Genomic DNA, 18,781 nt, shown 5'->3' with positions numbered 1-18,781 from the left:
TCAGTGTGACTCTGGGATAACAGAATACAAAGCAAGGCAAAGTCATCTACCACAGGAAAACATATACATTAAGTGAAAACATTAGCAGCTAAAATAATTCATAATTTAAGATGATCCTCCGCTCTCCTGAGCTTTCAGATTGCCAAAGACATCTTTATTTGCATATACATAGAAATATCAAATTGTAAAATCAGCTCTCTTTTCTTCAAGACACTATTCTAACAATTTTGTCATCGTGCCAAAAATACAGGTCATCTCTAATCCAGGTCAAAGTAATTTCCTTTGTTAAAGTGAGTATGGCAGCCATACGAAACACAGTCGTACCACCCTCAAGACCCTCAAAGCTTGCAAGAAAAGTTCTATAGCCAATCACAATGAAGCCACAGAAGCATGCAACCCGTATGTGAAAGTTATAACTAGTTAACCTCAATAATTCTGATCAGGGACATCAAAGCAAGACATGTGTTGGCAGGACTGAGGCTTATATTACGGGAGATACATGTAACTCCTAAACTACTGGCTTCTTACTGTATTTGCATTTAAAATTGGATAGAAGCATTCTTTTAATAGAAAGCCTTTTGACAGTCATAATGAAATACACTGCTTACTGCAGTTGTTAGCATACTCTAGTACAATATACTCTTCTATCATAAGCAATGCAAATTAACCTTGAAATGAAAGGAAACCCCTCTAGGCTTACCCTGGCATTCCCTTTCCCCTAGGCATCCACAGCACCTCCTGGCCTTCATTTACAAGTTTAAAAGCACCTGCACTTCAGAACCGAGTTGGACACGCAACGCAATTTCAATTAAGGCCAGCATCAATTTGAATGCAAGTTACTCTAGAAAAACAACTCCTTCCTTGACAAACTGGTCGAGGTCTGAATTCTTTCCTTCCACCCTTCGTGGGGGGTGGGGGGGAGGGTCATGTTTTATGTCCGAAAAGCACCAAGCACGGCAGCGCCCCGGACCCAGCAGACAGTCCCAAGGGCCAACGCACCCAGCAAGACTCCCGCCCGGCGCCCCATCTCCCCCCCGGCAGCTTCGGACACCTGAGGCAGCGGCAGAAACAACCCAGACACAAAGCGGGGGTACGGGAAGCCCACGGGGGGAAAGCGACACCGGGCGAGCCCCAGAGGCCACGTCCGCGGAGCCTGGCCCGCCACCCCAGCTCCGGCAGCGAGGAGCTCACCTGGCAGGTACTCCGCCTCGAAACGCCGCCGAGTCTCGCCTACCAGCGCGGCCTTGTCCTGTCGCTGCTGAGGGGAAACAAGAGAAGGAAAGGGCGTGAAAGGAAGGGAAAGGCCTGGGGCCCGAGGCAGCCCCGGCCCCTCACCCGCATAGCGAGCCCGGCCCCCCCCGCCGTGGGAGCCGAGCCGCAAGGACCCACCTCAGCCATAGCCCGGCGGAGCCGCCCACAACAGCGGCGCAGCTACAGCAGGGCTCGCAGGAGCCAGGCGCTGAGGGAAATGGGGAGGGAGGCGCCGCGTGACCCCGGCGGGGGGCGGGGCTCAGGGCGGGAGGCGGGGTCTGCCGGCGCCCCGCCTCCCCCTAGAGCAAGAGCGGAGGCGCCGGCGCGGCCGCCCACCCAGAAGCCGCGCCCCTTTCCCGGGGCCTGGTCCCTGGCCCCGCCCCCTCTCGCCCTCCCGTCATGCTCCCTGCGGCGGGAGTTTCGCAGCGGGCGCGCGCTCCCCTCGCTTCCTCTCTCTGCCCCGCCCACCCTGAACTCGGGGCGGCCTCGGGGGCCCGGTGAGGCCTTGCCGGTCGCGGGGCCTCCGGTTGCCGTTCCCCGTCAGGTCGGTTCCCTCCGCGGGAGCCCGTGCGGCTTCTGCTGGGCCGGGCGCGGAGGGCGTTAACGGCTGTCAGCGGCTGTGGCGGGACGGTGGGAAACCGGGCCGGGGCCCGCCGCCGCCTCAGCCCTCGGGCCGCCGCCGCCGCGGGGAAGGGAGCCGTGAGGGGCGCGGGGAGGGCTGCTGCGGCCCCTCGGCCGCCCGGGCCCCGCAGCCGGCGGAGGAGGCGGCCCGGCCGGGGCGTCGCGTCGGATCCCGCAGGCGGTGTGAAACGCGGTGAGGGGGCTGCGGTGCGCTGTGGCTCTCGGGGCCTCGGCTCGGGGTGGGAGGGACAGAGCCTCCTTGGCGGCAAAAGGACCGGACTCTGTCTCGGAGAACTGCCTCCTTAAGGACGCTTTATATCTTTAACCAGAGAAGAGTTATGTTTATTAATGAAGCTTACACCTGAGTGAAGGCTCTTAAATTTAAGAACTCAAAGCTTGCTTTCCAGTCGACTCAGTGTATTTGTGCAGCTGACACCTTCAGTTCAGTCACACAAACAGCGTGTGTATGGTTTGGTTTCTTGCAATTTATATTGTGCTGTGTAGCTGTTGATGAGCAACAAACTCATGCTTTGGTAAATCAATGCTACAGTACATTTCTGAAATGTTTCTGTTACTTAAATCTCTCAGTACAAATTCACTGAACTTCATTTTAATCTGTGAGATTAAAGCGCATACCGGCCTCATTCTCAAGTTAGTCTATGTCATTGCAATGCATAGTTTTTCTTATTAAGGAACAGTTCATCTAGTCCTAAAATGATGTGAATTTTTTTGTTGTTCACTTTTGTAGATGGAAAACGTCCAGATAGGTTAAAATTTCTGCAGAGAAATAATCCTGACAAAAATGGAGACGCGTACAGTTTTCTTGTAGAGGAATATAGATAAGGATAAATAAAGATGCTTCTAGATGAGCAAGAACAATTCCTGTCCTACAATGGCGAAGTCCTTGTGTTTCAGCTGTCAAAACCTCTGGAGGGAGAAGCTGATAAGACAATGAATTTATGTGTCAGAAGAATGGTGTTCAACAGAGACACTAAGCTGTTTGTTCAGAAGTCTTCTGGATTATTCAGCATGCGTGCCAGTCACTCGAAAATTCAAATCATTTGTTGTAGCTGCGCAACGGATTCCAGAACAGGGATTATACTTCCCTGCATTTTGATAAAAAAGAAAAAACGGAACAACGTTGTCAAATACCTTTTATTGTTGCTTCACAGCTCAAATCAATTTGAGCAGTCCTTTCATTTTAAATTGGATTATGAGCTGAAAGAAGACATCAGGTTGTTTACTGGCCCTTCAGTCTTGTGGAGGCATGCCAACGAGCTGTTCTACATCTCTTCTGACACCTGCACGGTTCTAAGTGCACCTGTTCAGCTTTCTTCTGTTGTGTGGACAGGTGAAATTGAGAATGAAGGCACTGTTGTTTTGGGGATAAGAACTGCTTGGCTATCAGAGACTGAAGATGAGGGTGAGCTTTCAACTTCAGACAGAGCCATCTGGGGCAGTGAGTTCTTTGGATATGCAGTGGCAGCACAAAAAATGCTAACCGTCACATGCTTTATGCCTCATGCTTACAGCAGAGTGGTATCTTCTGTCTGCGTCTGCAAGAATGGGATATTAAAAAAACAGCTCCGAATATCACTCGTTGCCGTAACCCACAAGAATCAGCTTATTTGGTTCCAAGATGGTCTCCCTAATGGTGTTTGTGAGCTTCCTTATGAGAAACCATGTTCAGTAAAAACAGCTGTAACCAGTAACAATGATTTGCTATTTATTGTGTCTTTTGCCTCTGGAAATATTTGTGCTGTACAGAGGAGAGACACCTTACAGGTATCTGTGGCTTTAAACAGCTCCCTTTTACTACTGTATGGGTGTTCGTGTATATTGTCTCATTGGAAGTTTGTGCAACCGAGAAGCTACATCTTTAGGTTCTATAGATTTTTTTGTTGCTGTTGTTCCTTCTGTTAAAATAACCTGTCTAAAGTATGAGATTGTTTTGCTTTCATTAGTCATATATCTGAAAATAAAAACTGGATTCTATTATTTAGAATTTTATTCAAGCTTTAGCTCAGATTCCTTTTATGAATCTTTTTATGAATCTGAGCTAAAGCTTCTGTTGCTAATTGGAAACTTCCATAGTATGAGAACTTGAAGTTGTAAGATAGTTATGAGCGTGCTTACCTGATTTGTGTTAAAATGAAAGTGAACTGATATCACTGCAAAGCATAAGCTTCTCACCGGAATTTAAAAGCTTTTTGAGTCTCACTTCCTAGAAACAAAAAGTACCATTTCATGGAAATGAGAAGAGGCATCGCTTTTGTTTTCTAAAGTTATGAGTCAAAGTTAACTGCTAGGGTTTTGTAATACTCTGTCAAGCAGACTTACGTAACTCAGGAAAAGAAAGTTTGTCCTGTTTAGTTGTCAGCAGGATTGTACACATTTGCCTTTACCTCTCAAACGTATTAAAGTGTGCAATGCAACAAAGATTTTTCTGAATGTCAAAGGTATAATGTCTGATCCGCAAGTATATAATAACTGATCTGCAAGTATTACTGATTCTAAATAAATGTTACAGCATTCAGCTAGTCAGCTGTGTAAGTAGACAGAAAACTTGTCATCTCTTTTGCCACCTTTGTTCTGGAAAGTGATCTTTAAAGAGAAATGGCTAATTTTTCCCAGACTTACATACGCTCTAAATGATGGAGTAAGAGTGAGAGCTTGGAACTTCTTAAAACACACTGTATTCCACACACCTGAATAGACTGCCTCTTTATAAAAAGCAATCTTCACAAAACGAAATTGCAAATACAAGATTTATTCAAATGTATTTATTTTAACATCTTGTCTACTGTAGGTGGCTTCCAAATGGCAAAAAGTGAAGTCTGTTCTGGTGGATGATTTTATCGGCTCTGGAAGTGAGCAACTGCTACTGCTTTTCCAGGATGACTCCAATACAGACCTGTTAAGTACATTCGAAATAACAGATCTTGGAGAGGTCAGCTATGCAGTAAGTTCAGCTTGCCTTTTCTCAGCTACTTAGTCTGTACTTCCCAAATTAAGAAAACCTCAACAAAACATTAAAGTGTTGGTGAAAAGTGAAATTGGATGCGTGCTGTGAAATGCCCTGAAGTTTGAATACAATATTCCCCTCTGTAATCGTGAAATAAGTCATCTGAAGAGATTATTCCACTTCCTTGATAGCATCAACATTCTTTTGGGAAATAAAGCTAATGTGGTTGAAAATGCTTCACGTGTGTAACCGGTTTGCTACAATGCCACCTTTCGGCTAAGAACTCTTAATTAAGGCCATAGTGCTTGTTAATTATCTTCTCATAATTGGGTCTTTCCATTATGTACTATCAATCTCTAATTGCTTCCAGAAGATAAGATTTTTCTTTTGAAATGCATACTGTGATTCTCCTAGTTTTCTGTATTTTCCCACATATTTTTATAATGCTGTGTGCAGCTTTTTAATTAAGGGGTTTAATTAATTCAGGATTTCGTTTTGGGTTTTTTCTTTTTAGAGTGGTATTAATTATAAACATGATGTTCCTGCCACAGAAGGACTGCAAGAGAATGGTTTACTTACTGTCAAAGCCCTTGAAACAAGATTACAGGTTTGTACGCAGTAGTTCTGCCTCCATATTTTCTTCAAATTACCTTTCTGTACCATTGCATTATCTAAAGAGTGGGATTAATGATAAATGTTTTTGTTGGAGAAGTGGTTCAGGGATAAGACAACATTGTTGAATATCCATTCTTGAATCAGTGGTAGTCTGCATTTCAGTCCTCTCAGTTGTTACAACTGCGTTTGGGTATTTGCAAGGGTCTAATTTAATTGTAGTTAAAATTTTGAGATAATGCTGAAGCAATCCTATCAAAGCTTCCTAACAGTCATTTTACTTATAGATGTTTAAATAGCAGTTTAGTAAAACTAGGACGTTTACTTCTTTTGCTCCACATTACGTATTTTGTGATAGTGTGGTGTCAGATTCCCAGTGAGTGCCGATGAGTGGCAGTTAATCCTGGAAATAAAGAGCGCTGTGGTCTGTTTCTTTGTCCACGGACTTCAGTCAAGTTGGGTTTTACTTCTGTCCAATTTAGTGGCCATGGTTATTTCACCACCTGCTGATGTTTTTCTTCCTGTTGCTAGCCATTTTATAAGGATAATTTTGCAAAGTAGTGTAGGTGAAGCTAAAATGTATCCTTCTTTTAATTAGCATCATTTATAAAATAAGTTGGGGGGCACTTGCCAGAGTCTGAGTAATCAACAGAAATAGATCATTGCTTTTCTCTCTTTCTGCCTTTCATCCTGTTAGTAAGCACCGAGCATACTCTCCAAGATGTTCTTTTGCCATATTGTGTTTTGACAAAATAGGAGGATTATTTTTTTAAAAAAAGGAAAAAAACTTCAGCAGATAGCATAAATCTCAAACTGAGTCAGTGATGTGAGTTTATTGTTAGTTTGCTAAGAGTGCCATAAGTATGAGATAGGAAGTAATTATTCCCATCATTTGAGAATTAGTGAAAACTTAAGTAGGATATTGTGGCAGTTTTATCTCCAGCACTTAAAAATGAAGCAAATTAACTGGGAAAAGTTTAGTACTGGAAGGAAGACTATGACCTGTTAGGAAAAGACTGAAAAAGTCTAGTTCTATTTACAAAGGCGATGTCTAAAGAGATATTACACATCTTCCAAAAGATAAAAGCTGTTGTTTGGAGAACGGTGGACAAAGGTTTTTTTCCTTTCTGGAAGGCACAGGAAAGTAGAAGTTGATTAGCTTCAAGGACCTCATGAGGTCTCTTCCAGCCCTACATTTTTACAGTTCTTTAGTTTACACGTTAGAGGCCTATTGGCTTTTACATGCAAAAGTGCAAGCTTCCTTCCAAATCCATTTTTTTTCTGTTTCTGGATTCTTCTGGGTAGTTGTGTATTTTAAAACTAATTTCTTTGCTGCTACATTCTTTCCCTTCTCATTACAGAACAATTCCCTATAAAACAGAAATTAGTTTCAGTCTCTGTAATTTGTTGCTACTTCCACTGTTGTAATGAAGATTGTCCACCCTGCCGTTGACAGCTGTATGTTCTGTGTAACTGATCTGTAACTTCATTCTTTAAATACACCAACAGGCTTTCAGCTGTACAGCTTTGTGAATCGATGTTTGTGAATAATCTGTTTTACACATTCTACTGGTTCTGCTGGAAACAAGCCGCTAGCTGGAGATATCATGTATCATCTGCTGATAAAGTTTGTCTTGCAGACACAGAATCCTTCATAAGACCTAATATTTTATTTATTTTAAGATCTTTTTGATCACTGCTTTCTAAAGCCACATGCTAACACAAGCATTGTAAGCAAGTTGAAATTATGCATATGTTTTAATGCTGTAAATCTTTGGAATTGTCATGCTGATGAATTTGGAAGTAGGTGCAGATATTTCTTTTTAACCTTACTATTGCTTGCTTGCTGAGATCTCCATTCTTCTGTATGTTTCCTTCAACAGTGAAGTATTCTTGCTGGATTTTGTTATCTGATTATTGTTTTGATGCAATAGTGCATGGATCATGCTTGGCTTGGGGATTTCCAAAGGTTGTTTAGGCTTGGAGTGGTGCCTCTTGACATTATCACCAAAATTTTCAAAATCGAAATTTGCAATCCAATCATGTTTCGCCAGTCTCAGGTTGTGCTGCCATTCAGCATGACCTGAACAGGCTGGAGAGTTGGGCAGAGAGGAACCTGATGGAGTTCAACAAGGGCAAGTGCAGGGTCCTGCACCTGGGGAGGAACAATCCCATGCACCAGTACAGGCTTGTGGCGGACCTGCTGGAGAGCAGCTCTGTGGAGAGGGACCTGGGTGTGCTGGTGGATGACAAGTTGACCATGAGCCAGCAGTGTGCCCTTGTTGCTGAGAAGGCCAGTGGGATCCTGGGATGCATCAAGAGGAGTGTGGCCAGCAGGTCCAAGGAGGTTCTCCTCCCCCTCTACTCAGCCCTAGTGAGACGCCATCTGGAGTAGTGTGTCCAGTTCTGGGCTCCCCAGTTCAAGAAAGATGAGGAGCTACTGGAGAGAGTCCAGCGGAGGGCTATGAGGATGATGAGGGGACTGGAGCATCTCTCCTACGAGGAGAGGCTGAGGGAGCTGGGCTTGTTCAGCCTGAAGAAGAGAAGGCTGAGAGGGGACCTAATAAATGCTTATAAATATCTGAAGGGTAGGTGTCAGGAGGATGGGGCCAAACTCTTTTCAGTGGTGCCAAGCGACAGGACAAGGAGCAACGGGCACAAACTGAAACATAGGAAGTTCCATCTGAACACGAGAAAGAACTTCTTCCCTCTGAGGGTGATGGAGCCCTGGAACAGGCTGCCCAGGGAGGCTGTGGAGTCTCCTTCTCTGGAGATACTCAAGACCCGCCTGGACAAGGTCCTGTGCAGCCTGCTGTAGTTGACCCTGCTTCGGCAGGAGGTTTGGACTAGATGACTCACAGAGGTCCCTTCCGACCCCTGCCATTCTGCGATTCTAGGGCAAAATGAAATAGCAGATGCAGCCTTTTTTCATACCTCTGTTGCTTACCTCTTATTTTGCATCTGTGTAGCTGTTTTTTTAGCCACGTGAGAACTTCAGCAGGACTGAATTATGACTGCATATAAGTAGGCTGCATTTAAATTATACACAATAATACATGTTAGTTGCATTTTGCAGGTGGTAAAATGGAAAAATATATCAGCGTGCATTTTTTAATTGTTCTGTGTTTATCTTGTATACAGTCTTTGGGGCCTCAGTCCAGCCTTTTGTCCTCTGAAGATTTCTTTTCTTTAGCACTTATTTTAGTGTCTTCTGAAGACTTCCTTTGGCAGAGTACTGCAGTTTACATTACAACACCTGAGGTTACAGGGTTCCAGAGAATAGCTTTTGTGGAGCTTTTTTAAAGTGTAAGAAGCTGGCACTGGCATGCTGCTTTTTTTTTTTTCTTTGAGACTAGGCTGCATGTATGTAAAACAGTTTGTAAAACTGTCGACTCTTCAATATATTTATTTTCTAGACCAATGAATAATACAAGTCCTGAGAAGAGATCAAAACTGATATCAATGGAAGAGTGAAGCAGGAACAATAACGAAAGAGGCAAATATGTACATAATTTGCTAAAATTTACCTAAGTTTATCTTAAACTCTAAGTTTAATATTGAGAGGCCAAGACTTAGATTCGTATTTTAATAACAGAGGAGCCTGACTTGAACATTTTTTAGAAGCATTACTTGAGGTATGCCAGGATCTTGGCTTCTGACACTTGCATAAAAATAGAAAGCTGAAAAGATGTCTTGATAGCTTCAATATCAGTTCTTATTTACCGTAAACCTAAGCATAAGTCTAATGATAATTTTTATCTTTTACAGGCTGGTTACACCTCTGTCCGAGAGCTACAGCAGCATTTAGAGCTCAAAAAGAAGGTTATCCTTGAATCTTGCAGAGCATTAATAGATCTTGTTGAAGAAAGAACCCATATTCTACCAACTGCAAAAGAGGTAAAATGCCAAAGAGAGTACAGATCACTTCTGAATTCTGCCGAGCCATTTGTAGAGGGTGCTGCTGCCCTCAGCCGCTTGTTACTTTTACCAGTAGGGGTTGTCACTATCAAAACTTGTTAATCTGCTTTTTAGAGTCTGGTTCATTACCTTAAGCTGCCAACGTATGTAGATAAGAGTAAATTTAGTTGTCTTAACTTGAAACTGATTTGCACAATACCTCCTGGCAACTGAGTTATATGAAGGAGTAACCTCTAACAGAGAGTTAGTGGCAAACTGTAGGGGGAGTGTCAGTCATAATTGGCACAGTTGCCTAGGTATTCAATATCTGTCTGTGATCTAACATGTTATGAAAAATGAGCTGTCATAGATCTTCGTAAACAAACTTGATTTTATAATGGGGGCAGAGTGAACTGTGGGCTGAGAAGGTGGCGGAGGTTGGGAAAATGTTATCTTAATATGTTGCTCAAAAGAAGCCTCCGAATTTACTTGAAATGAAGTTGGTCTCCCTTTCAGTTAATATTGTGGTCCCTTCCAAGTCAGCCAGGTTTAGACAACAATATTTTGAGTAATCAATGCAGTAATATAAAATAAATTCAAGTGCCTTAAATGTTCTTTGGACAACTGATTGTATGACAGTTCAAGATTTATATATGTGATGTTTACAAGGAGACGAGTTGTGCTTTTCATGATGTCATGTGTTTTAAGAAAATGCAATTCTATCTTTTGAATCTATTGTAGAGGATAAGCTAGTTTATATAGATTTCATTTTATGTATCTTAACAGCACTTCCAGCAATCATTTGTGGTAAACATGAAGTAACACAGTATAAAAAGAACTAGAATCTCCACTTAATTTATCTAAAAAAAACGTTTTTCTGTAAGGAAGGTCTTGTCTCTCTCTGGGATGATGTAGAAAATCGTCCTCATTCTCTTAGTGAGGAGACATTGGCGTCTAATGTCCCAGAGCACTTCGTAGAGAAATTGTGGCAGCGTGTTGTGGGTGACAGCCTGGTAGTCGGAGTAAAACTAACTGAGTCATTTTACTTGTAAGTATATAAATTTATCTAATAATTTAATTGAGAAGTTTTATGATAAGTAATATATTGCATATTAAGCTTTGCAGTAGCAAGAGTGGGTTTTTGAGCTTTGAACTTTCTCATTTTGAACATCTGTATATAAAGTGTTTCAAGTATGTGTCTGTCAGTATTGTTGCTGCTGCTTGTCTCTCTCTAGCACTGTGCAAAATAAATACATTGTATAGCCAAAAATCAGTTGTGTCCATATAACCACATCATTACTGGAGGCTTTTTACAACAGAATTTTTTGACAAAAATTATGGTTCATTGTAGTCTGTGTTGACACAGCTATGCTGACACGAGTATGCGGTGTGGCTAAAGCTGTGCCCTAGCTATACAGTTCCTGATGCCTTACTGTTAACATCTTGCCATTCCTAAAGAGCAACTTGCTTAAAGAAGCACAAAAGAAAACATTTTAAATTCTCTGATCAATTTAGTAAATACACAGCTTTTGAACTGAACTATGCTACAGTCAAGTATCCAATCAAATAAAATATTTGCTAAGTTTATGTATAGTGTAAATTATGTGGAACAATCAGCCTTACAGTACTTAAACCTTCAGAATGATTTGTTTATTCTTATTATTGTCTTTAAAATTATTTATTTGGTTCATTTTAATTGCTCAGTTCTAGTTGCAAATAGTACTTACATCATTTCTACCTTACAGGGAGGGAACTAATTTGGAACACAGTTTAAAAAAACAGGATTACACAAAACGTAAATTTACCACATCCATTGTGTAATGTGAACTTTGGTGGAGTCAGAATTTACCTTTTGACCTATATTCCCACAAGCAGTGTAGCTGAGACTGTGTTAGGGTAAGCTTAAAGACTATTGATGCCACTGAAAATCATTCAAGTGGTTGTGAGGGAGCTGACCTGTTACGCCCTTTGGCCGTTCTTCTGGAGCTGCAGGTATATTATTTCTCATCTGCCAGATTGCTATAACTTCACAAGAAAGTTGACCTCATCTTCTTGACAGCCTCTGTTAAGAGCCACTGAGTCAAGAGATTGTTTTTGCCTTTCCAGTGTTTATTCTTTTAGCTTTGATGATGATGACTTTGTTTTTGAAAATGAAATACTTAATTCCCGTATAGCTTCAGAAATCCTCAGAAGATTTGGAACCATTCTTTAAAAAACATCAGCTTTGTTGCCCTCTCCCCAATATTTACAGCTGAGAAAAGATCTGTGAAGATGAAGTAATTTGTCAAAGGTTACCTGGTAGGCTAGCAGCAGAACCTAGGTCTTCTGGGCTCCAGTTCGATACTATATACAACCCGTGTTTTGGGGGGAAAGGGCTTGTTTTGTCTCCACCTCCAATAGTATAAGTTTTTATTGATTATTTTTGTGCTTCCTACTAATGCAAGATTGCAGTGATGATTTAAATTGCATTATGAGGTGGTGATACTTCTCCATAAAGAAAATTAGACATTCATAAGACTTTCAGATGTCAGTGACATCTTGAGACTGAATTGATTGACAGAATAAAATATTTATTGAGACAGGATTTGAAACAGTAATATTAGGATTTCATTGAGAGAACCTTGTATTGAATAAATAATGTACTTCACACATTTCAGGAAATTATTGCATATTTAAGGGAATAATATTTTAAACCTTTTACTCTCTACATGCAATTTTGTTTTAATATCTGTAAAACAATATAGAACATCAGAAGAGCTTTTTAGTCAGAATTGATACTTTATGTAATTTTTTATTAAAAGAAAGTAAAGTCTTTAAAAATACATCATAAATGTCATAGAGTATCTGCATGGGTTATGTGGAATTTTCAACATTTTCTGGGTGAATTAGATATCCAAATTCTTTCAGTTGAAATGAGGCATCTAACTCCTAGAAGCTCTTAAAAAAATCATTCCATGTTTTGAAAATCTTTATACTAAGCTTAGACGAAATAGTCATTTGAAGGGCTTACACTCTTTGCACAGTCTATGACTTAACCTGAAATGATGTTGGAGTTTGTGGTAGTCTTAAATGTCTGTAAAGTTCTGGTTATTTGTCAGAAGGCAAAATACAAACTAGGAATGCAGTCATCTTATATGGATTTTCGCAGGTCACTGAGTGATGTCAGTTTATCTTTAGTGATGGATCAAGACTTCCCTTCAATTTCTCCGATTATCGAGTGTCGAAATAAAATCATTAAGCTGAACAAAGCCTTCCCAGCATTGACTGTCTCCTTGTGTCAAATTGAGCCTCCTCAAAAAAAGATGAAATTGGACTTGCATAGCAAGAACGCTCTGAAAGAAGAGTTTCCTGAGAGATGTTCAAAGGTTCATCGGGATGGAGCAAAGACAGTCATTGCTGTTACCAGCCTTTCACCATTATTGGCATTTCATCGTGTATGTTGCGTAGTTCTTCTACATGCGAAGATGCAAAAACATCAGAATGGTAGTTTACAGGAGAGCAAAAGGATTGCTGTACTCTGTGGGAAATTTTTTTTAAGTCTGGAGGATATCTCAGATGGAAAATATTCAGTAAAGTTGCTAAGGGATAATAGTTACTGTACAGGTAAATGGATTGATATAATTTGGTTCATAAATATATGTTTGATTCTTCTGTTTAGGTGATGCCAAGCTAAGTTTTCAAGGTGTAATCACATCTCTGTCTTTGAACACAAACTGCATAGATCCGTTGGGAATTAAAAGCTGAGTGAAATACAGCATGGAACATTTTTTTAAAATGGAATAACTGTTAAGTGAGTTGCTGTAAGCTTTTGTGCTAGTGTTGGTTCTGAAGTGTATCTGGAAAGGTTAATTTTGAAGAGAAGTCTGGGTACAGAATGCTGAAGCCTGTTTTTTTTCTATAAATAAGATACTGTTTATTAGATACATAGATTTTTTTTCTGACATAGTATTACCTCTTAAATAATACCAATGTAATTGAAGCTTTTGCTCATCTGCATGTTTATTAAGGTCTTTTATTTTCCTTTTTTTTCATATTTCTGATCGAATTGATTTTGAGCCGGGCTTCCGCTCATGTAGCAAAATATCCTTCTTGATCATTTGCAGTGAATTTTAATTTCTTTCTTCCTTTAATGCTGTATCTTTAGCTAAAGCCAGCATGTCATCTTACTATCACACGAGCCTATTAATAGTCTTTTTTGTCAAGGCGACATTTATCTTTAGAGCTTTCATTGTATAGATGAGGCTCTGTTAATCAACTATTTTGCTTTACAGAAGTAGGTACAAGAATTTAGGTGAGAAGAAAAGAACGCCTGAATGTCGGTGTAAACTTCACGTAAAACTAGGAGTGTGAACCAAAAATATAAGCACATTTAATGCATACAACATGACAAAACTATTGAGGTCAAATATCTTTTTACTGTATTTTCTTGCAGGTTCCATGGAAGATATATTTGCTGTCCTTGCAGTATCTCTCAGATTCTCCTTTCAGATTATGTCTTCTAACTGCACGTTGACTCCAGTAAATTCATGGTTACTGAGAGAAATGGAGTGCACACCATTTAAGGAATGCCGTGACAACAGATTCTGTCATAAAGCAGGAAATGTGTGTGGTACAATTTTTAACTGGACCCTGAAAAATCCATTTGAAGGAGTTCTAACATTATTTTGCAGGTAAATTTGCTCAGAAACTGCAGAGTATATTCATCTTGCATACACACTTTTTTATCTTTACACTATTTCTTACTAGTACCATAAACAACAGCCAAAACCATAACCAATAGGCTTCCAATATGACGATGTGATAAACATTAGCAGTAGCAGAATTATTTTCAAATCAGAACTACGGCAGAACCTGAACTGCATTGTTTGATTTTGTCTAGGCTAGAACACGGAATTACAAACAAGTCTAGTCTCCAGTAACATCTGTTTGGTACTATTTCTTTTGTTAATTTCACCGCCTAATAATTTTATATTAATTTTTCTTACATTTTTCTTAGTATAATATATAGTTTTTCTTCAACATATGTTGATTGAAAAAAAAATCCTTCAGGGGATGTTAAAAACAAACATAAGAGCCAATAACAAACCCCAGCTATACTAGATTTATATTTATTGCTGTGTCATTTTGCAGTTTATTACTGCAACATAAATTTTGTCTAATTTCATACATGTTTCTATTACATATATTTATTTCCTACCTACCACGATTTTGGAAAGGAAGTAACCTGAGGAGTCTCAGTGATTTCATTTTCATATGTAGATTCTTGGACAAATGTCTATAAAATTTCCTAAACCAGGCTAAACAAGTTAGTAATACTGCTATAATTTAAGATTTAGCTGGATAAGGCTCGCAGTGTAAATATACTTCTCGGGTGATGACAAATGCTGCCTGTCCTGAAGAGTTCAAGCTAAAAAAGTAAAGGGAAGAGAAGCAATATTTCTTAGGAGTCTCTAATTTATAGTGAGGTTCAATCTCTTACTTAAATCGGGAGTTGATTTACTTCTTCTATGTGAGAGGAAAGGCTGAAATGTTTAAGAAATCAATCAGTAAAATTTTAACCCTCAAGACTTTTGGTTCATTTTGAAAAGTTAGGTTACTTGATCCAATACACTTCATCCAATTTTGCGTTAATAGTTACACCATAAACATGCAGCTCACTAACTATGATTGTATTTTCTATATCTTTCGTTTGATCTTTTATCCAGCTTTAAGGAAAAACGACATTCTGATCTGTGTGACAAAATTAGCTACTTGAGGACGCTTGTGGGGTTTTTTGGGTTGGCTTTTTGTTTGGTTGGTTGTTTTTGGTGTATTTTTTTAATTCTCTGAGATTTTTTTTTTTTTTTTTTTTTTTTTTTTTTAATCGAAAGACATCTTCCGAGGAGTTTATCTGGGCAAACACTGGAAATAAGACTTTGGACAAACTCTGCATTCCTCTTAGAATGAGGAATGTGTCGCTGTGTCACATATGCTACACTGGTATCCAGGAGAGTAGGTTTCCTGATGATTACCAGCACTATTTTATCTTGGTTTCTTAATAATTTTGAAAGTCTGATATTTAAGTGCAGCTTTCCCTCTCCAGTGACCATTTAAAAAGACAATCTGTGAGCCACCTAATAGCCATGCTGTACCTACCTACTGATAGCGACAATCTGTGAATATGAGTGACTTTTTTCTGCCACTAAATGTAGAGCAGACAACATATTCCTTTGTGCTATTACATGTGGCCTTCCTGTACAGTGAATTGCTTCTTAAAGAAACAAGTGATGCACATGTAACCTTAATCATGGAGGTATGTTTTAGCATAGAGTATTTATGTTGCTGCAGTTTTCTTAGTGTCAGTTCTTCTGACGTATGGTGGCTAGTGTGCACGCCGTTAGAAAGCCCTAGCTTACTCTTGTATGTACAGTATGCATAATACTTAAAACCATAGTCAGCATAAGGTTCTCCTTGTTTGATTTAAAGTAGCTTTGTTTTATTTTCCACTACAGAATTTTGAAGATATAAAGTAGCTTTAGTAATAATAATCTTATTTTACAGAAATCTGACTGCCCTGTTCCAGTGCCTTCATAGCCTTACTAGAGTTCTTCCACCAAGCTGTGATGTAAAACTCCTGAGATCTGGAAGCAAAGGTGTACTTACTGAACAGTTAGCACTGGCTTTGGAAAAAGAAATGCTCACCTTGAGGAGTTCTTTCTTCTCAAAAAAAACTAAAGCTGAAAACAGTTTGACATGGGCGAATGAGCCTGGCAAGAAAATCGAAGATGTTCCTGTGGCTTCTTTACTGGACAGCGAGGAAGGAGTTCAACAATTCAGAAAGAAGCTTCAGAATGAACGGGAAGAGAGTGTGCTAAGTATGAATCAGACAATGAATGGTGCCCTTTACCAGGAAGTTGCTTTGAAAATAGCAGAAGCTCAGCTCAGTTCGGATATGATTGTGTGGAGACTGAGCAAGTCCTAGAAACTAGTCACTAAATTGATTTTGAATAGAATTTTATTAAAATTGTACTACTAAATATTATTTATATTTTCATGGGTACTTATTACTTTTTATTCTATAACTCAGTTATTTCTACAGATAAATACTGGTATTTTGGTTGATGACTTGTAGCTGGTTTGGCAAGAATTCAGTATTAAAGATAGAGGAGTCATTATTTTGTTACAGATTTCAAAAATATTATTTTTAAGGTATTTTCGAATAAGACCTAATCCAAAATCATAATTCTTGAACTATAAATGAACTGTGTAAAAAAAAATTAGCAAGCCTGTACCGTTCAAAAATTAGACTTGAAAGATGACTGTTTACACAGGTAAAATTTAAGCTTTTTTTAGAAATCTTGAGAGCTGTAGAAAGAATCTAAGTTAAGCAACCAATTTTAATTCATAATTTGAGTATGGAGTTTGACAGAATTCAAAGAAGAGGCAGCTTGTCTTTGTGATGTATCAAGCCTTTTAAATAACTTTAATGATACCACTTGAGGAAGAAAACTCTGATTGTACCTTGCAGCCCTATCTTTCTAGAGTCCACATTCAGATATGAAACATTTGGGGGTATTTATTTGAGCTGGAGAACCAGATCAGGCCTCTTACAAAATTTCAAGAACTCTGTAACAAAGTGCCTTCAGGTTTGAGAGGTCCATTCCAGCTCAGAATCTAATGGTAGGGCTAATCTCATTAGTAAACCATGGTGGAAACTGTCTTTCCTTGGATGTTAACCTAGCTTCAATGTCAGAAGATTTGTTTGCTTGCTTCCTGAGTCATAAATTAGTGTTTGCCGATACTAGCTGCTCAGTGGTTTTGGCCTGTCTCAAGTACTTTAAATAATGGATAACTCTTTACCTGTTATTCCTCTCTTCTCTGGTTTGAACAAGATACCGCCGCTTATGTATTCAGGAAGAGAACTGCCTATGATCTTGCAGGTACTACTTGCTGAAGTAATTACTTTTTAATCATTTTTTTCCACCATTGTTGAGTGGCAGAAAGCTTAGAAAATCCCAAATCACAATACTTTGCTTCCTTTTGTCTCTGCTTTATGTAAGCAAAACATTCCTAGTGTGTCTTAGCATTTTTCTAAAGTAGTCAAAATTTTGCTTTTCAGTTTTCCTGTAAACAATTTTAATAGTTAACATCTGCAGCATGTACTCTGGCAATAAAAGTTTGGGAAGAAGAATGGAAGAGACTTATTCATTCAAAGGAACACTGGCATTTCAGAATAATTCTAGATCTTTTTTTTCTTTAGAAAGCTCATCTTCTGTATGTATGTCCTCCAGAAGCATTAGAGTGGTGATGTTTTTCAGTCCAAGGCATCATCTCATATTGGCAACAGGCGTAAACCAATGCACATCTAAAGGCAAAACACTATCTTGAAAAACAGTAAATGAGAGAACACTGTGCTTTATAAGTTCAACCCAATTTAGTGATGTAGTCCCACTTTTGAGATACTCAAAAGTATTAAATGTCTCCTTTTTTGGCTATACACAAGGGAAGTTTTGCATGAAGATGTCAAGAATGCCTCAAGAAATTGTCATGGCTATTTGAAACTCAATATTTACTAGATGAGAAAGAATTGTTTAAAAAAAAACAAACACCCACACAAAACTTTCTTTGTTAAGCCGCAGTTCTGGTCAGCCCGTAGTCAAAGCTTAAGAGCTCATTGTCGGGGCTTGGCAGTCAGTTGTCACTGGAATTTCCAGAAGAAAGTACTGGATTATAAATTCTTAAATGAAGTAAAAAAAATCTCAAAGTGCAGTCCTGTAGCTTGTAGCTAAGGGCAAGACCTTGGCAAACCAGCTAAGCAGAAACTTTCAGAGCAGCAAAGCTGCTATTCAGCTCGGGGCACTTGGAGGAGTTTATGCCAAGTGTTGTAAGCAGTCCAGCAGCTGATTTTTATTAGCGCTTCTGTAGCAACCTGGTGTCATGTTGTAACTAACCATCATATGTGCGTCTCTGTCTCTAAAGGGAAACTTCCAGTTGTGCACACATCACTTCATTGAACTGGTAGAGTGGGACAAATTAAGAGATGCTGCGAATGACGGAAGTTACCAGGTTCTAATTTCATGGAGCTGTTACTTAAAAGAAGCAAACAACAAGATCATAGAAGTGTAGAAGTGGGATTATTAGAGTAGAATAATAATCCATGCAACAACATGTTCCTACTAAAGAGTCTTTCCAGAGGCATGAATGCTTAGTTTGCATATCATCAGATTAAATCATTAAATCTTTCCTAACAGCTCTAAGATCCCTGGGGGTAGTTCTCCAGCTGACTAGTAATGCATAATGACATGGCACAACTTTCGGTGGTAGTAATGCAATTGGTAAGTGTGTTGCATATGCGTGGGAGATACTTCTGTGTGCCAAAGTCTAAAGGCCTGTTGGAAATACTTGGAAGGTCTGTGCTGGTATGGGGTTTTTTTGGCTAGGAATCATGGGAAAATG

General features: G+C 39.6%; 2 protein-coding genes across 3 annotated transcripts in view; one reads left to right on the top strand and one right to left on the bottom strand.

Annotated features, from left to right (window-relative positions):
- MOSPD2 (motile sperm domain containing 2) overlaps positions 1 to 1,482 on the bottom strand; it is a 35,229-nt gene extending 33,747 nt beyond the window's left edge. The window contains exons 1-2 of one of the 2 annotated variants that reach the window (XM_075428797.1): positions 1,390 to 1,482; positions 1,192 to 1,258 (exon numbers count right to left, since the gene is read on the bottom strand). In XM_075428797.1, the coding sequence (XP_075284912.1) occupies positions 1,192 to 1,258; positions 1,390 to 1,398 (76 nt within the window). In that variant the 5' untranslated portion in view covers positions 1,399 to 1,482. The remainder of the gene's footprint in view (positions 1 to 1,191; positions 1,259 to 1,389) is intronic. The other variant, XM_075428804.1, reaches the window with a different exon arrangement.
- Positions 1,483 to 2,727: 1,245 nt separating this feature from the next.
- Positions 2,728 to 16,488, top strand: FANCB (FA complementation group B). Its single transcript, XM_009940639.2, has 8 exons — positions 2,728 to 3,657; positions 4,682 to 4,834; positions 5,352 to 5,444; positions 9,218 to 9,346; positions 10,231 to 10,394; positions 12,495 to 12,949; positions 13,779 to 14,016; positions 15,887 to 16,488. Exons 1-8 carry the CDS (start codon positions 2,728 to 2,730, stop codon positions 16,305 to 16,307), a joined length of 2,583 nt encoding a protein of 860 aa, XP_009938941.2. The 3' UTR covers positions 16,308 to 16,488.
- Positions 16,489 to 18,781: the final 2,293 nt, after the last annotated feature.

The sequence above is a fragment of the Opisthocomus hoazin genome, chromosome 1 (assembly GCF_030867145.1).
Source record: "Opisthocomus hoazin isolate bOpiHoa1 chromosome 1, bOpiHoa1.hap1, whole genome shotgun sequence".
Lineage (NCBI taxonomy): Eukaryota > Metazoa > Chordata > Aves > Opisthocomiformes > Opisthocomidae > Opisthocomus > Opisthocomus hoazin.
Note: the sequence above shows the minus strand (reverse complement) of the source record. Positions and strands in the feature narration are given on the sequence as shown.

Bases quoted from the DNA above. Each gene is read 5' to 3' on its own strand.
- FANCB (XM_009940639.2), top strand. From the start codon at position 2,728: ATGCTTCTAGATGAGCAAGAACAATTCCTGTCCTACAATGGCGAAGTC. The intron at 4,835-5,351 runs GTAAGTTCAGCT...TTTTCTTTTTAG, and splicing joins TTGGAGAGGTCAGCTATGCA to AGTGGTATTAATTATAAACA. The intron at 10,395-12,494 runs GTAAGTATATAA...GGATTTTCGCAG, and splicing joins CTAACTGAGTCATTTTACTT to GTCACTGAGTGATGTCAGTT.